At 36.3% G+C, this 19,530-nt stretch overlaps 1 protein-coding gene across 1 annotated transcript in view; it reads right to left on the reverse strand.

Moving 5' to 3' along the window:
- The window catches only part of CNTNAP2 (contactin associated protein 2), a 1,119,128-nt gene that overhangs the window by 343,265 nt on the left and 756,333 nt on the right, over positions 1-19,530 (reverse strand). The window contains exon 12 of the mRNA XM_069859729.1: positions 18,465-18,584. Coding sequence (XP_069715830.1) covers positions 18,465-18,584 — 120 coding nt within the window. The remainder of the gene's footprint in view (positions 1-18,464; positions 18,585-19,530) is intronic.

A 19,530-nucleotide genomic window follows, 5' to 3' on the forward strand; every position in this document is an offset into this window, starting at 1 on the left:
GTGACATTGGCTGAATCTCAACGCTTCCCACAGCCTAGTGTACATGAAAAAAATGTGTAATATGCAGCCTATAACAGACTCTGCATGCATTATACTGCTTTAAATACTGAAGAGCAGGTCACTATATGTTTCTGTGTGCTACTTGTCAGTAGTTACCAGAGATTGAAGGTGAGATATTATAATAATGAAACAACACACTCCACACTCCTCTTGTTGAAAGATTTATGGAAGTTGGAAGGTAGTTTAGAAAAGAAATACTGAAAAGGCACAGAATATTTCTGTTATAGACCAACCATTACTTTCTCTTAGAGGGATGTTCCATGTAACCAATATGAAAAAAAATTAGTGGAGAAAGACATAGGGTTTCAGAATGAAAACAATGAAGACTCTATCAGTATTAATGATGCTATACTCCTGCAAGAATATTCTGTCACTTAGATGTGAAGAACTTTTAAATTAAAATCGACTAGCTACCAGTGTAAACAAACACTGATACATACTGCTCACAGTGTCCATTTCAAATAGCCAAGGACTGAAATATGTCAATACTCCTCTGGTTTGCTACAAAAGACTGACAGTAAATAAACCTCACGAAGTTCTCTGTTTTCTATAGGTTATTCATTCGCGTATTACCACATAGCTTCCCACAAGTACACAAGGTTTTGTCACTAATATTTATCGTGTATAGACCTTTCACATTTAAAGTTCCTTTCTGTTTTTCTTTTAAATTTTCCTTCTGCTGTTTTATGCACTTCTAGTACTGAGAGTAAAGTCATAGAAACATGTCTTGGACTTGGAACAGGAAATGTGGAACTTGGAAAAAAAAACCTGTAAGAATCTCTTCTTGTACCTTGAGCTGGCTTGCACAAAAGCCTTGTTTCCTGGATGAGCTTTGCCCCAGACAGTTCTGCAGTTCCTGTAGAACATCACTGACCACAGTTGTCCTTTCAGAGATGCACAGATGAAAACATGCCATGCAGCTAACTTGACTGTATTTATCATAAAACCAGATTCTCCAGGCAGTTTCAGAGAATACTAATTTATCTGACAGATGTGCCTTACAGCAATAAAACCCATAAAATGTAGTACATAGCACTACGCTTTCAATTCATCTATGTAAATCTCATACTTGTTAACACAAACCTCTGAGTCATTCCAAAATTCGTGGGCCAATACCATTCTTCAATATTTTAACTACAAGAAAATACTTTGATAGATGGAGACATATTCTAAAGGGCTTCGGTACTTTTTAACCAAGTTCATAGAAATGTGCTTACATACAGTGACGAGTTTTGGGTGTGACCCAGAGTAAAGTATTCTATCTATGTTATGATTATTCTTATCTCCAAGACTCTGTACTCCACCTTATTTTCCAGTTTTAATTTTTACTGTATAGTGTCAGGCTATTTTAGATTAAATGGAGTAATGTGGACCCATGTGTTTGTAACCGATATGGTGCAAGTCTTTCTAAACAAATGTTCAGAGATAAAGTAAGCAAAGCAGATGGATCCTCCACAGGGAGTATGCATCACTAGACAAATGAGATGAAATTCAGCAGGTGATGTGGCATGGTTATTATTTTCGTGTTCATACCCTTAGTCCAAAGCTCTATAACAAACAAAATACTACTCTTGCACTAAGAAAAATATAATTGAAAAAAAAAAAAGCGTGGGAAAGGAAGAAGTGGAGTTTTTGGTTTTGTATTATTTTAATCTCACTCCTAAGCACCAAGGAAATACTTACAATTTTTACCTATTGAGTTATATAGAGAATACAATACAGTTTTGTTGAAAACCTGGGATGGAAGTTTATGGTAGCTTCGTTTTCAAGAAATGATTGAGATAGTTTATATGTTCACTGGAAAAACACATTGACAGAGCAACATGGACTCAGCCAAAAATCCATCTCCACTTCCCACCAAAAGCATAATCCTGCATCTTGTACAATTACCCTATGGGGGCTGGCCTTAATATGTCTGGAAAGGCTTAAAGGTGAAAGTTGCCAGGCAGGAATCTCAGCCTTATTTACTGGGTGCTGATTAAAAACTGCTTTTTCCCTCTCAGTCTTAAGTACTTGTTAATATGCTAATATTTCCCAAGGAAACTAGACTTTGATAGTTTGCAAATAATGCAAACTTCTTCATTTATGGTTCCAGTTCCTCAGAAGCTGTTTGTTATTGACACTGTTCTTCAGAAAAATTGAATCAGTAACCTGCTTGCAGGCAACTTCCTTTATAGAAAAGGTAACTCAGATAATTCATACTATTTCAAACACCTGTATCATCACCATTTATAGAATTATTCCCATGCAGCTGAGAACAGAATCTGGTAGCCATAGTTCATATATAAAAATCCGCATGAAAATCTACCCCACAGTTTCTATCAATAGTTCACAGAAACCTCATTAAAGGTACACAGAAGTGAAAAATTTGTCCTAGTTAGCTGTAATTTGATATATATTCCTGGCAATTACAGTCAGCAGAATATTGGTATGAGTATTCCCCTAAAACACTGGCAATTATTTTGAGAAAGTATAACATATGGCTATTTCTAACCGCAAGTGTTTAGAGATAATTTGTCAGTCCCAGCTGTGTATTTCACTTCAGTACAGCCAAACACACCTATAAAGAGGAGACATCATTTAACAATTATATGTTAACTAGCAATGTCTATAAAATATGTTATGTGCTTATGACCTTTGTTATTCAAATCAAAACTGTGTTAAGATCAATTCATGTTGTGAGTAGTTATTATAATTTAAGGATAATTATAGTGTTCCCATAATATTTCTTTATAACAGACATATTAACAGGAAGTTAAAAGCTACTGTTTAAAGGAAATCTGAATATGCTTTATATTACAAAAATGCAACAATATTACAGAAAATTGTGTAAGAGAAATTTAAAGTAAAGGAGAGAAAAAAAGTGCTTTTTTGATATTGCATGGGATAGTCACCATTTCCTGTGAGTTCTGATGATGAATAGTGTTTTCAGCAATGTAAATTATGGCACTTTAATTTCCCTTTGAAGAAACAGGTGATCATTTCTCTTGTTTTTTAAAAAAAGAAAAAAGTAGTTCTTGAATTCATCAACTTAATATTTCTATAATAATAAATATGGGAGAGGAAGTACTTTACTATAAAGTATAGACTAAATCTCCTATTTACATTCCTGCCCACTCACTAGCTGTTTTTCACTGATAAAAAGTGAAATTGTTGACTAATAAAATAACTCACCAATAATGATTAGTAAGGGTTCACTAATAGAGAGAGAAATTGATCATCAGCTACTCAAGTGGTTGAATCAAATAATAAAAAATGATTTTTCCCACTTTATGTTCAACATATTTTGTGATGGTGGCAATACTATTAAATAAACTTCAGAAAACATAATGATGTATTCCACAGATATGAACACGGTTTTTCCCTTTTACTTAAATTTATAGATATAGTTATCAATATTAGAGGGTGTGAGTGTGTGTATGGCATTAATGTGCTTATATTCTTAAGATAATATTTTATTAGGTATTTTCAATAAATCAGAGAACAGTTTTATTCCTCAAAAACTATCATTGTCTCTCCTTCTCTCTCTGATGAAACAAATCAGTGGCTTTTTTGATGGACACGCTTTCATGACTTAAAATTTTGCTGGCAGTCCTGATAAATGTCATTTGGTATAATTATTTTTATCATAATCAACCACACTTGCTTCCATAGGACATGTTAGAAACTTTAACCCTCAAGATAATGCATTTCTCCTAGATGGTTGTCCTCTTGGCCACTAAAACAAAAATTGTTAAATTCCTTTCACCAAAAACATTGCTGATTGACAATAGTATTACCCCAAGTCATTCCTGTTTGGAACTTTAGGAAAATGAGTGAGCATACGTGGTCTGGTGCTGATGGCCAGTACTAAACTGCTGATACCTCTCATGTGAATCTTCTTTAAACCAGCAGTGTATATTTGGCGTTCAGATAACATGGAAGGATGGGATAGTTAGCTGAATGATTAGTGAACATAAGTGAAAGGCAATACCTATGTGAAAGATGAGGGAAGTAATTTCAAGATGCAATAAAAATGATATCCATCTCCATCTGTTGCTGGGTGCTCTGCATTTAGTTTTAAGAATTGATGCCTGTGGGTCCTATTGGATTTCTAGCTGCTATTTGACAACTGTATTGCATCAACAGTTGGGAATGTATTTCCCTCACACATGTCAGCCCAGAGATAGCTCTTTACTAGGTATCATGATTTTTGCCATCATCAGTGCATTTGTCACTTCAAATTAGATTACTGCAACGTGTTTTACGATGTGCTATACTACAAATCACTCAAGAAACTATATAAGACATCCCATTTAAAAGTGGACTGCCTTCCAGGGAGGATAAAAATTACAATTGTCATCATCTCACATTAGGAGATCTCAAATTTTATTTTCTGAACATAGTTGGTATTTCAATTTCTGTTGAATTGTGTGGGATGGTACCACAACAGTCATTAGAAATGTGATTAAACTAAATATTTTTTCAGCAATATTGTAGACACAAAATCTGATGTATACAATTGATGTGGAAAAAAATTAGAGTAGACGAGCTTCTTTTCCCTGCATTCCCCTCACCTTTTTTATTTTCTTAAATATCTCTCTCTATGTGTGCGTGTATGCAAGTTTAAAACTATATATAGCAATTTGTTACTAATTCTGCTATGGACTTCAAAGGAGCTTCAGTTGGTTTATAAAAATAAAAAATGTAGATTTGATTGAAGTTAATGAGTGTTTTGACAATCTTGTCTGAGACTTGCAAATGTCAATTTTGCAGTAAAATTACTCTGGTGATATAAGTTTTATTGCTTTCATCTTACTAATGTAGAAAATGGTGTTTAGATCAGGAAAATCCAATATCCCGAAGAAAAAAAAAAAAAAAAGAGTAAATGAAGAGTGCTCTTATGGACAGAATTCTACTGAAATCAAACTTGGTGAGTTTTTTAATCTTTTTAGCTGTGGAACAGGATAAATCCAAAATACAATTCAGCCCCTCCTGCAATCACTTTCTCCTTCTACTTTTCCTTCCATTGCTTGCTCATCAAGCTAATAATGAACCTTCCAATTTAATTACCAACTACTAATTGGTTCCTTTTTTTTACTTACAGACATTGTGTTCTGAGGCAATGAAACTGTACAGTTCCCTTTGTATTTATGCAGACTTTTTCATAACAATTCAGCAAGAAGAAAACTCTACTTATTTTGTGAACTTACTGTGATACTTAATGACATCAGTTTATAACACTGTAAATCAACATAAAATAGATAAATCAGATGCTTTACAAGATACAGTGGAAAGAAGCAAGTAAAATAAAGCTTTCAGGGAATCAACCGTTGTCAGAGAAGTGATAATTGTATGGCTGTTTCAGTACAACTTGTTAGAAAGTTGAAGGGACGTTACTGAAGTGGTGAGTGGAGGATGACGTCTCCAGGTTACTAGAGATGATTTCGAACCATTCAACACAATGGCATATAAAAAGCCAATGCCAAGAGATTCTTGAGAAAGAGAATACAGATCACTCATGCATTCAAAGAACAAAGACTACAACAACAGAAAATATTTTTATGCTGAAAAACAGTGCCTAGAGGGGAAAGCTCAAATCAGATTTGGGCCCTAATGTAGAAAATGACCTCAGAGGTATTTTAATAGAAATAAGAGCTAAAAAATTATCATATATTGAAAGGAACAACAAATAATGAGACATAGCACGGACATAGGAGGACTTGGATCATTTAAGTGCCTAGTCTAACAGATGGCAACTGCAGTTCACTTTAGATTAAGGAACACTAAAGTCAAGAACAAAGGACATAAAAGAATTAACAGTATGGTTGTTTTCAGCACAGTGAACAGAATATGGGCAATGGCTGGAAATTTCTTTTACAGTTCAATAAATGAAGAATGGAGATCTGATTATACCTTCTGGTGAGAGGCCTCGTGTAATCTGGTATTACACAACTGGAAAGACCAAATGCATATGCCTCCACTAAAGTGTCTTTCAGATCATTTTAGTATATCATGGCAGCATACGCACTTAAAAGAAAAAAAACCTACTGCCTTATTTTTTTCTTTTACAAGGCAACAGAGCACAATTCTTTAGCTATGAATCTAAGCAGGGCTTCCTAGAATCACTGAAAAAATACCACAGTTTAAATAAACTATTGGAAAGGATATCTTGACAAAAAGCTGTCTTCAACGCTATTTTAGGTTGAACCTTAAGAAACTATTACCTTAACTACCTTGACTGAGAAGTCAAGTCAATTTTCGTTTCTGTTCTCCTGACATGGCAGAAAGAAGACTAATGCAGGTGTCAACTGTTACCACTGAAACACCTTCATATTTCTTTCTCCCATCAGCTTTTGAGTGCTTGAATCCTCAACATACTTTTCATTGACCCACATTAATTCCCTCAAGAACCATGTCTTCCACTCTCTTTTCTCACATCCTGCTAACTCCTTTCCTGGAACAGACAGGAAAAGAAATATAGTGTGCTGAAGTAGCCTTTATAATTATTGTATCAATAAACAATGTTAGGCAACTTCCTGAAAAGAATGGAATGAGGAATTAAAAAATACATATTTTCATTAAGTGCTCTGTCCCATTTTCGAGAATGTAACTTCATTTTGATAGTGCCTTTTTGGTTATTTACAACTGAACACTGGAAATGAGAATATTACTTAGCCTCAACAAGTAACACTTCAAACAGAATAAATCATTCACATTTATAACATTGAGTGATTTAGTACACTGTTTGTTTAGCTTTCTTAGCACAAGCAGCAAGACTTACTCTGAAGAACGAAGCCACAACCTGGGAATTTCCAGTTAAGAACTCCCCCCAGGCATACAACTTCTTTAGCCAAAACAAGACCTCTACAAACAGTGAAAACCAGGAAAATACAGAGGTTTCAAGGATACAGATATTCAATGCCATCTGTACTAAGACAAGATAATGACCTGTATAAAAGACAGTGAAGGAATACAATGAGGAATGAGAAAACTCCAGAACCAAAACTGGACCAAAGCTTCCTGTAAGGCAATGCTTGCCTGGAGGAGAGGGACCTGGGGGTGTTGGTTGACAGCCGCCTGAACATGAGCCAGCAGTGTGCCCAGGTGGCCAAGAAGCCCAATGGCATCTTGGCTTGGATCAGAAACGGCATGACCAGCGGGTCCAGGGAGGTTATTCTCCCTCTGTACTAGGCACTGGTGAGACCACTCCTTGAATACTGTGTTCAGGTCTGGTCCCCTCACCACAAGAAGGATGTTGAGGCTCTGGAGCGAGTCCAGAGAAGAGCAACGAAGCTGGTGAAGGGGCTGGAGAACAGGCCTTATGAGGAACGGCTGAGAGAGCTTGGGTTGTTTAGCCTGGAGAAGAGGAGGCTGAGCGGACACCTCATTGCTCTCTACAACTATGTGAAAGGAGGTTGTAGAGAGGAGGGTGCTGGCCTCTTCTCCCAAGTGCCAGGGGACAGGACAAGAGGGAATGGCCTCAAGCTCCACCAGGGGAGATTTAGACTGGACATTAGGAAAAATTTTTCACAGAAAGGGTCATTGGGCACTGGAACAGGCTACCCAGGGAGGTGGTTGAGTCACCTTCCCTGAAGGTGTTTAAGCACGAGGTGCTGAGGGGCATGGTTTAGTGTTAGATAGGAATGGTTGGACTCAATGATCCGGTGTGTCTCTTCCAACCTGGTTATTCTATGATTCTGTGATTCTATGTGAAGAGGAGAGATTTCCATGATCATGTTGGCCTCTCTCTGCTGAGTTAGACTCTCTCCCTGGAGTTGACCATGTAGCTATATCCCTCTATTAAATTATTTAGTTTTTAAATTCCTTTGTCTGAGAGTCTGCTTTACAAACCCTTGGATTACAACATTGACATGAACTAATGTTGCAGATCCAGACAGAAGAATCTGATGCCTGAGAAAATGCTTCGTGAAACCTTGGATTTGAACTCCAGAGTGAACTCATGCTGGTAGATAGGAATGTAAGTGACTTCGGGATAGGCACTATGAAACTTTGAAAACATGGCTAAGTGACATAGGGAAATGGGTGAGCATTTGTAATTCTTTAGCTATAAACCCATATAACACAATTTTCCCACATATACTTCCTCCATGCTGTAAGTTATAGTGTGACTTTATCATCAAACTCTATTAAGTTGTACTTTTATTTAAACATGGGTTTTATCTATAAACTTGTTCATAACACCAGGCCAGTATGGACTGGAAACAAAAGGACATGGAAGGAAAGAAAGTAACTCCAACAGATATTAATCTAGCCACACTTTAAAGAAATATTATTGGATTTGAAAATATTTAGACCTAATCCTGAAAAATTGTCTAGGCTTGGCACTTAGTGTACTACTAAAACCCATAAGATTGATTAGTAATTTCTGCCTAGCAAGAAGGCTGAAACAGCAGTTTCTTTAATTTGATTCTTCTACTTCTGATTTAATGAAAAAATGTGGTTGCCACTCTCTGGCATCTGCAGCACTTCTCTTCCACTGCAGATGCCACAAAGCCCTGAAAGGCATTTTAAACTGTAGATTTGCAATAAAGCTGAGCATTAAGTAACATTGTTTTAATATCAATCTGACAGTTGTAGTAGAAAACTGTGACCATGATGGCAACAGTATCAGACAGAAGCAAATGGACCAGTATACAGTGGACTTGGTAAAGATTTCTGAAATAAATGCAAGAACCCTCTGAACATTCACTTTAATCACGCAGGTTAGTAGATTGTTGAGTTTTTCTTTAATTCCCTTAGATCTGTCATTTCTAAGTAGTCTAATTTATGCAATGAGACAGACAAGAAAGCTGTGAATACATGCCAGTGCACAAAGCAAGTTCCTGAGTTATTAATTTGCTAATAGCTCTTGACCAGAAGTACTTGTGAGTTTACTCCATTTTTACCTACTCTGTCTAGCAGAGATGTCAGTCACCTGAATAGCCTCAGCTCAGCTTTTAGTTAGCATCCAGTTGGCTCAGCTCTTTGTTCATTAGATTCTCACTGTACAGCAAAAGTAAGAGTAACCATTTCAGCATAGTTCTGTAGCAATTACCAGATCAATATTAGCAATAAAGCATCCTCAGGTAGAAGTCAATGCTTCTGACAGAAAAGTATTTGATCTAGAACCACAAATAGTGCAAATAAGAAAACTCTGTGTATTTAGGCTTTGGAAAGCTAAACCATCTTTGACTATCAAGCAGTTTCTGTGGAATATCCATACTTCTGTGAGAGCACTAATTCCTCTCCACAGACTTGCTAAGAAAAAGAGAATTCAGTTGAGGACCGATGGTCCTTGATCTCTGATACAGTAATTTACAACATTGCCATTTCCAATTTTTTTATGACAATCCTCTTACTACTGACAAACATATTTAATTTTCTTTTATGACTAGTGACAGGTTTATTCCATTGCAGTCAGACAATGCTGGTTTGAAAGAAAATTTACAGCGATTTCTATTTGTTATGCACAAGTGCATCCCAAAGTGGAGAAAAAAGCTAGTCTCCTTGGAGAAATGTCTTCAGATTTAGGGTACAGCTTTGGAAAAAAAACCACAATAATACTTTTTAGAAGGCAAGAGAATAATTTATTCTCACTGAATTTCTTAAATTGCTTACTATTGAATGCTTCAGTGTGTGTGGGGGTTAGTCTCATAAATCTCATCTATGGTAATGGAAGATCATTACCTCAGCAGTTCACACTCCGGGAAACATGTCCCGAGAAAGTAAAACAGACACATACTAGATAAAGCCAATATTTTCATGCTCCCTGGGAATAAAAAACCAACAAAACCCAAAAACCCACAACGAGCTTGGCAGGTGGAAAAAACCTAAAGCAGGAATCATAAAAAGCATGTTAACTCTAGATCATAAACATGAACTCTAAACACAATAAAAGTGGACACAGACACCTAACATGACTCTGAAATCCCAAGCTGCATCCTATCTTACGTGTATCATATGCCTGAAATCAGAAAGACTTGGTTTCCAGTCCGAGTGGAAGGAAATCTTTACACTTAGCAATTGAGATTCACTAAGCAGGAGACCTGATCTGCATACTCCACGTGCTTCCATTCCGAATCTGTAAGTTTGCTCTGTGCAAGTTCTCCAGCTGTAGTTGTCGCCTACTCAGTGTATAAAGTCTATTCAGTACACTACGTTGAATGCTATCATTGGTTTTCTTTTAAGTTGCAACAAATTTATTTCAACCCCTCTGCACCTCCTGATGTTACAGAGCAAGTGATAATCTCAGTATGTTGAAACCAACTCTACTTCTCCCAGGAAAATTCCTCCTTGATTTTCATGGATGTTCATGATCTCTTAATAGCACCTTCTGTTTGACTGCCATATTTTCAGAGAAATGCTGCTTTCTCTGGCCTTGGAGATAAAAATGGGCAATTCCTAGATGATCCTCGATTTAAAGTGCTTTTCACTGTTATTATTACCATCACCCTGTAGGTTTTCCCCCCAGTTCTGCCTGCCTCTCACTATGTGGAACAGAGATGGAAGTAAATTTAAAGCATATTTCTGATGCTGCCCTAAAACCTATATTAAGTACACGTTCTGGAAATCAATAAAAATATTTTGTCTGCAAATTCACATCATAGTTATTGCACATTTGATTTCTTTTGTAGAAAAGCACTAAGACTAATTCTAAGTGATAAAAAACAAATGTGCATGTAATTCTCCGTAACACAGTCAATTCACACTCTCCCATAATCTGCACTCTCTTCACTTATTAGTAAGCCCTGGGTGGGAGGGCTTATTATTGTGTACAACTCATGCCTGTGTAAGGAACCTGCATCAGCAGTACTTTCATTCTCTGTGTATGCATATGTACAGGTTGAAATGGATGTCTACTGCAGTTTATTCATTGCCTAGTCATTTTTCTTTTAAATCATATTTTCAGAGCCAACAGGAGGAAGCAAGAAGGCCTGAATTTTTAACAGCAATACTGACAACACAGCTAACTTGCCCTTCTAGGCAAATTAATTTAGAGAATTACACATCAGTGTGAAGCATTGCACCTTGAATACTGGTTGGGAATGCTAGAGTGGAATGAATCTCTTCTTTCAAATTGTCTGCCATCTTTTCATCGCTTGATTATCTCATAATAAGTGAGCTTAACACACCATTTACCATCTGAACAGGGTGTTTCCTTTGAACTAATCTGCTCTATGATCATTTAGTTACATTGATTCCAGTTTCAAACAAAATGACAACAGAAAGAATATTAGAACAGGTAAGTGGTTTTCTTCCTTGTTCTGCTGTCTGACAATAAGACAAGACAGTACTAGCAGTTAGAAACAAACAACTCTGAATATGACTTGCTGAGAAGCTATTCTTGGAAGTGTTGTATAGGGACAAGGAAGCCTTAAGGGAGAAGCACATATGAGAAAGTATTTCTGTGTACCAGAAATCCTCCCCTGAACCTAGTGGCTCACACCTTCCAGGTTTTGACACAGTACAGCTGGATCACTGGGCTTGTGCCTGAAAGCCCACAGAAGCACAGAGAAGCTTCCCCAGTGATGCAGTGGGGAGGTAGAAACACATACATCCCCAATACCTGTGCTCACCAAAACAACAGAAAAACTCTGCAGAAAATATTACCATCAAAATAAAATAAAATTTAAAAAGCCCACAGCTTCTTCATCAATTCTGGAGTAAATTAACTCTCTAGCCTTAACTTGACTCAAGTGATCAAAATTAAAAATAAAAGTTTTACAGCAAACATAATCTTAATTTGGGCTTTCAATAATCTTCTCCACAGGACCAATTTTCTAGGGATAACTGAAGCATATCGCTAGCCTCAAGCAACTGGTGTAGAGTTCCTCACATCTCCAGTAGGGCAAATGTGTGGCAGTGAATCCAAAGCTAAATGTTTGCTTCTAACACTCACAGAAACAGTTTAAGGTAGATGGTACCCTTCATCACTATTTCCAACCATTTTCTTTCTTCTCCAGTTATGGACACATTTCTTGAAATATAGGCTTGTGAGGTCTTGTGGAGCACTAAGAGTTCTAAAAGGATGTGTTGTTTTCTGGATTCTGCTCAGAGCTCAGTTTCCAACAAATGCAGAATATTTTCTGAGTACAGATGATGTCAGGGTTTTTTCCTCCTCCTAGACTAAATAATTCAGCAAAGCAAAGATTCTGCTTTATTTTCAACTACTTCTGCCATGTCACTATCAAATGCCAATTCTCATTCTTTGAAATCAGTGCAGATTTAGGTGCCTTATGTCTCATATTCTGTGACGCTCATGTTCCAACTATGGGTACTTTACATTAAGAGGATGATATGACATAGACTTTTATTCCTATATTCTCTTATATGATGCTCCAGGGCTTGAGGAGGGACAGGAAGAAAGAAGGGGAAGAAGCAAAAGAAAGCAGATGGACAATAGGAAATATTTCTATTACTTGGCAACTTGAGAAGCTACCTTAAATGCCAATAGTCTGTCCTCTACTGAAACAGAGCAAAGAAAGAACATTCTTCTGGGGACAGACTTCACAAGGTATTTTTTATTTTATGGTTTTTCTAATTTCTCTGCAGTTGCACATTGGGCTAGCTTTTAATTTTCTACTCATGCTAGGATGACTGGAGAAAACATCTAGATATATTCTAACATGATCTAGAATCATGTGATTCTAATGTGATTTACTGCAAACCCTAAAAGTTACAACATCGCATTTTTGTTAGGACACAGTTTTGTTTAGTGTGGTCATCAGATGCAGATTCACATCCTGTTTTCCCAACAAACTCTACCTTATTACGATGAGGCGTGAGATTATTAAAACCTTCATGTCCATGTGAAGACTGTTTTTATGTCAGCATATTTTTAGGTTCTGAATATTAAAGTAATAGAAAGCATCTCACAATGGCATAGCACTCAAGTGTGATTTTACGAGTAGGGCTAAATGTCCTGTATTCCTTTTCTCTGCCATCCTTAAAAGCCTGTTAATGTGGCAAACTCAACATGCTGTCACAGAACACAGCAACAGCCTCCACTCACTTAATCCCTTCCATCTAGACTATGGCTTTAACAGTCAAACCCAAGTAAAAGCTGAGCACAGGGGTGCCTAACATTATCATCTTTGAGCATTAACCTGAGGCAAAACCAACCAGCCAAACAGAAAACCTTCTTGATTTATTTTCAAAGTATTCAAGACAGGAAGCTGCATCTAATCAAGATAAGTCCAGATAAAGGCTGGCAATTACAATCTGTGTATTGATAGAAGCTGAGTAGAAAGTTTACATTCAGCTGGAAAAGTGACCATGATCACCTTCTTACCAACAGTTAGCACTGTCAAATTGTTAAGATAGAGTTAAGTACCACAACAAGCATTTTCACACAGAAGTCAAATTTGACATAAATTAAGAATAATAAAAATCTGAAAGCAAACCAAAATTATATATCAATGAATCCCAGAATACAAAGGACATGCCTTGTAACTAAGAAGGGATTAAAAAAACTAATCAATGAACTAAAACTGAGATGCAGGGTGTTTCAGCCTGCTTAACAGGCAAATACATAAGCATAATCCACTCTGTTTCCAGTCCTCTCATGGGTCTGTTATTCTATTTATATGCTAGGAGGATGAACTCACCTTAGGAAGAAAGTTTGATGTCATAGATGCTGCTCCAGACATGATCCCCTGATACTAATAATTATTTTACTTCTTCCTCAGTATCTTTTCTCCCCTCTTTACGGAGAGAGTCTGCCTTGAAAAGTCAACTAGACAAAACCAGTGTCTTAAATGGCTTGACGTTTTTGCCATTCCCCATACACCCCCTCTATTTTCTTCATTTTCTGTCGTTGTTTCTGGTCTTGTTTCATCTTCAAAGAAATGGGCTTGAATACTCTGCAACAACAGCCTCAATCCATCTTAACTATTTGTTCCTCTTTCTACCTCTCAAATGTTATTTTCATTTGCAAAAATGTTTGACAGACTCATTAAAAAGCCTCCAAAACAAAGCTATACAACTCAAAGAAAAGCGATGCCATTAAAAACCAAAACTTGTCATATAGGAAAGAGAGGCCATTTTTCCTTCCTGTATTTTAGGTAAAAGACTTCAAACATTTGTGTTGAAAGCTTTCTGCAATGAGGTTACACTGGGTTAAGTCCTCTGTACTTTTATTGTCCTGTAACTACTCACCGTTGCCTAATGACAAGTTTCTGTTTATTGCCTTTAAATGTGTGCCAATTTAGTCTATTTGAGTCTCTATCAAACTGAGAATCTCCAAAGAAAAAAAGTCTTTACTTTTATTTATTGAAATAAATTCCTCAAAATTTTCTGTTTCACATGCATTTATATATACCTGTATAAATAGAAGTTTTAGTACCTTGGAAGTTCAGTAAACCAGTTCTTAGGCAAAATGTCTCATCTGAAAAACTAATTATACACATATATGAAATAGAATTAAACAATTCTCATTGTTGGGGCAGTTTTCATCAGTATGTAGTGATGAACAGCACATTTGTATTCATGCCATATGTTTCTACATATGTCATAGCAAAAAGCACTCCAGTGACCCACTATTTACAGAAAGAAGACAGAAAAATCACAGGATACGACAGTTATGGTTGTTTAATGTCTAGTCACAAAGTCATTGCAGTAATTATTACATGTGCCACTTCTGTTAAAAAAGCAAAAAGAGTAGAAGAGAAGAAGCAGGAGAGTGGATACAGAAGCCATCCCGTATATTTGACCTTAATAAGGCAGGCTATGAATATGCATAATGATTTCTCAAAGTGTTTGAAGATGTGCAGCTTTAGGCAAAAGAACTGTACTAAAAAAGGGATTGGGTAAGTACCACTCAAATGGAGGCATTATGCTTTCAGTTATTTAAATCCTGAAATGAGATAAAAGCCACATCACAGAAGCATAATGACTTCAGGACCACAGCAAAGAATTAACTGGCATAATCTTCTGGTAAAGGAGTTCTTTTTGTTCTGCTTTGCATCAATGGTCTAAAAGATGAAGTAGAAGAAATGGCAGAAAGACTGTAATTTCCCTAACCTAAGCATAAAGCTTCAAGTAACTACAGAAGTGTTGGTCTGCCAAGTGTCTTAAAAGAGCAGTTCTTTCCACTACAGCTACTATTCTAAAGACAAATACAGAGAAAACAGGAAAGATCTGTAACTGAGATAGGAACTCTCCATCTTTGGAAAAATCTGCTTGAATGCAGTCTAATTTTCCATTATGGACCTGCCTCTGAAAGGAGGTAAGATCTCAGTCTTAAGATGACAGTGTTTTGGACTAATTTCCTGTTGGTCTAAGACCAAGTCAGGATAATCTGAAAAGATGTTTTTCCATATGTGCATTAATTTGAAAAGTTCCAGTTTTCCAGCTCTAAACAGCTGTTTTCATAGCAAAGAAAGAAAAGAAAAGAAAAAGAGCTTCCTAAATTTTGCATGATTCCTATTAATAAGTATTCTGAAAACTGTTTAACATCTCTTAAACGTGAAATATCAAATATTTTAATGCCACTACGAGGACATAAAATGTAAGTGGTTGGTTCCTTTTCACTATCAAAAACCAGCATTTTGAGCGCAAGATTTATTTGGAGAAGACAAAGACATGAGTAAGGGGGGCTGTCTGGGATTTCTTTGACAATACAGACAATACAGACTAGTTTGTACAGACTATGAATTGATGTGGGCAGCACATGCACATATGTATTTCTATGATTTTGACTGCACTATTTAATTGCCAGGACTTCCTAGAAACCAGAACACAGCAGCACCTGCAGGACTCATCATGACATTCATCAGTTTACTAAATTAAGACACACTACAGATGGATTTTGGATTATGACCAGAATCATGCCCAGACAGCTGCCTACTGCACTGTAATTTTCTCCTCAATATTTCTTAAAAAAAATACTTTTTTTTGTCACATTTGGGAACCCTAACACTTTCTGACTATAGAATCTGCATGTGAAACGCTGACATAATGATGAAATAACGAGATTTGTGATACAGTATTTATAATGCAGTACCTTCAAGGGCTAAAGATGCAATTTCTAAGTATACAATTTCAGTGGCGAAAGGTTTATAGAAAAGTGAGAGTGCAACTTACTCTCCAGCATTTTGCACCAGTAAAACTACACTATAGTAGGTGTGAAAGCAGTACATAACTGTTACAATGCCACGTTTTAGGAAGATGGATAGTAGCTTTGCTAATAACCCTGACCTTGTGGCTTGTTTTCCCTAGGAACCAAACTAGCAACATTTTACATTACCTTTTTAGTCACTAAGGTGTTCTTACTTGCTAGTTCCACCTGAATGAAATAAGGGATATTTAAAATGTCTATTGGCATCTTGACTAGTAATTTAATATAGATATTTGTTTAACATAATGGGTTAATGGGAACATTTAGATTTGCTCTTGGGTGATGTGCTTTACTAAGGTATCTGAGAGTGTTTGTCTGAGTGGCCTTCCTGCTTTAGAAGCAGAAATTAAAATTACCTATCATCAATTTTCACATATTTCTTGTAGTCATTTATATTTTAATGAATAAATAGTTCTGTTAGGGCCTTATTTTTTTTAATTTAAATAGTTTCATGGACATTAGTGCAAAATGCCTTTTTCCTGTAACAAAGAGTTGTTAATGAAAGTGGTTCAGTTAAAACAGAAAACCACGTTTTTCTACAGCATGCATCTAAATATGGGGAATAAGCATTAAATCATCTACCTTAGTGTTCATTAACTCCTTGCACTCACTACGAAAAGGTCACATTTAAGTACTTTGGAAGTCTTTTGTAGATGAGAAACTTCAGTAAAATGAAACAGTTACTTTTAATTCTTCCTCAGTGTTGCATAAGCTAGTAGGATATCCTGCTACATATTTATATTTAACAAGAATGAACAATACTTTAGTACTGGATAGGTCTTCTTTTTTGTGCCTGACACCATCACAGGGGCATATTTTTAATTTACAAAGTTACTCTTGAAGAGTACACAAAAGCTATAACTAGGGCTGAATACAGCAGTTCTTCTTCTGAATAGCAGGAATTGTTATAATATATCAGCAATTCTTGGCGTTTTTCCCTGCAGTGGCTGCCTGATTAGTTACTGATACAGTTCAAGGTGATTTAAATGGGTCAGGATCCACTTGTCTGAAAGATTGCACTTACAGCTGTGTCTCAGAACAGATTGGCTGTTCTGAGAAGTCCAAGAAGGACTGATGGTACTCCTGGAGCTCAGATCAAGCTCCTTTTCAGGTATGTGTCTATCATACAAATGCAGACATTAATGGCAATACAAAACAATGGTATTCTCGTGTTCTTCAACAGTTTGTCTACGTATGAGCACTTGGTCTGGAGTCTGCTGCACGTGCCATGCATCCACCTTCACGTCAGCTTCCCTCCAGTCTCTTCCATCCAAGGTGGTCAACACCCACCCCACAGGACCAGAAATATACAGGTTTCTGCCTCCAGGAAGAACTACCTGAACTTTGGTGACGTGTTCTTTAAAGAGGCAGAGTTACTGTTTCAACTTGTGACAGAGCCTTCAGGTTCATGTTGCTGATGCTGCAGTCTGAAGACTTACATTTCCAGTGCAAACAAACTGAAATTTAAACTTATTATGCAGACATTTGGACAAAGTTTGGGATATGTCTGTTGCATCAGCTACACTGTATTTCATATCAAGGAAAACTGCTGAGACAATTGTCATGCATTAACAGAGCAAAGAAACTCCTGGCACAGAAAATTGCCCCCTTTTCATTATCATTTTTTTCTGCCTTAGCATGGCAATACAGAGGACTAAGACGATATCTTCCATGAGAATGGGCAGATGGGAAATCACCCATGCAAAACTAGTCTTAAAAGCAGGAAAACAGCAACAACAAATCTAAAACAATTTAATGCAGGTAAGCATCTATGATTTTAGAGGTTAAACAGGGTATGTACTTCTAACGCCAGTTAAAAAGGCAAAACAGGCAAACACGAAAAATCAGATGCTTTGTTTCTCTTGTGAATAATTTCTACTCGCAGCCTATGGTGGCAAGTGCGTGAAAGTCAGCAACAACCGGACAGAAATAGAAGTTTGCCATTTCTAAAAAAGCTGTACCTTATGAACCACAGACATTAATGAACTACAAATATGCTGATATACAACAGCTTTGATAAATAGCCATATACATCAACTTGGGTTTTTTTTTTTTTAAATGATGCAGCATTGAGGATACAAAGGCCTATTAAGGCTAAGTAATAGCTGTGAATCAAAAAGCTTATAACATGTATTAGCTACTGCTTTTCTTGGGCTATACTGAATGATGACTATGGATTTGATGATACCTCTCATGAAAAGAACTTGACAACTACTTTTCTTTTGCCAATAAATACAAATTATAAGCAGACGCTTTGTTTCAACTACATAAAAAAAAAATAAAATAGCTAAGAAAATGGAGTTACCTGTCATGTTGCAGTAAACTCTCAAAGGTCCCAGTGCCCCACTGCCGTCTGGATCTATCCAAAAGGAATTTGAAGTTTTGCCCAAGTGTTTGTATGCTTCACAAGAGAGTTCATGAATAGCTGGAACAAAGTAAAACACATCAATAAGGTTCTTCATATTCTGTAGCAAAAAAATCTATAATGACAGTAAATTGACTGTATTTATATATCAAGAACTAAACCTTTGATATGAAAGTAACATCACTGATATTCACAGAAAACAAAGCATCTTTCCAAAAGATACAGAAGTGATTAAAAGCCTGAGGCATACAATTCCATTTTTTTTTTTTTGTCATGTGAGAAAAAGCCAGAAACAAGCAAACATTTTCAAGAGTATCTTTAAACTGGTTTTGAAAATACTTTGTTTCATAACTTTGTCTATACACTGACATGTTTTACATCATAAACGGAGATACTTTTAGTGATCTAATACACTTTTCCCTTTAGTCTGCTTTCAAGAGATTCAAGCTTTCTCTCTGTAAATTTTAGAATTTTTTAGGTTTCATTACAACTCAGAATAACATTGAAATTCAAAATTGTGAGATTTCTCACTTCATGAAGTACCTGCCTCTACAAAGCTCTAATGCACTATTAAATTTCAACACAACTAATACTTTGTTCCAGCAAGGTCTAAAATTTCACATATTTACTGGAAGTTAAATTGGTTTAGCAAGGGGTTTTGTTTCAATGTTTCCTTGACCTCGCTACACTGCTTTCTAGTTCAAGTTGTAGAACTGTGTGTCGAATTGTTACAATGACTAGCTCAGAAGCATGGTTGATAGAAATATTTCTAGCAATTCCCACATTTTCTTTGAAAGGCATGACTATTACTAAGTTATGTATATTATACATGAATAAATGAAATCATTTTATGGATCAAATAAAAATACCTGGGAATTTATATAAATTGGTGTGTACATGCAATTGGTAAAGTATATAAATATGTTTCTATGACAATTTTTAAAAGAAATGCGGAATGTTTCTTCATTAACCAAGGACCAGATGGTACAGGTTTTTGTTTGGATTC

The sequence above is a fragment of the Phaenicophaeus curvirostris genome, chromosome 6 (assembly GCF_032191515.1).
Source record: "Phaenicophaeus curvirostris isolate KB17595 chromosome 6, BPBGC_Pcur_1.0, whole genome shotgun sequence".
Lineage (NCBI taxonomy): Eukaryota > Metazoa > Chordata > Aves > Cuculiformes > Cuculidae > Phaenicophaeus > Phaenicophaeus curvirostris.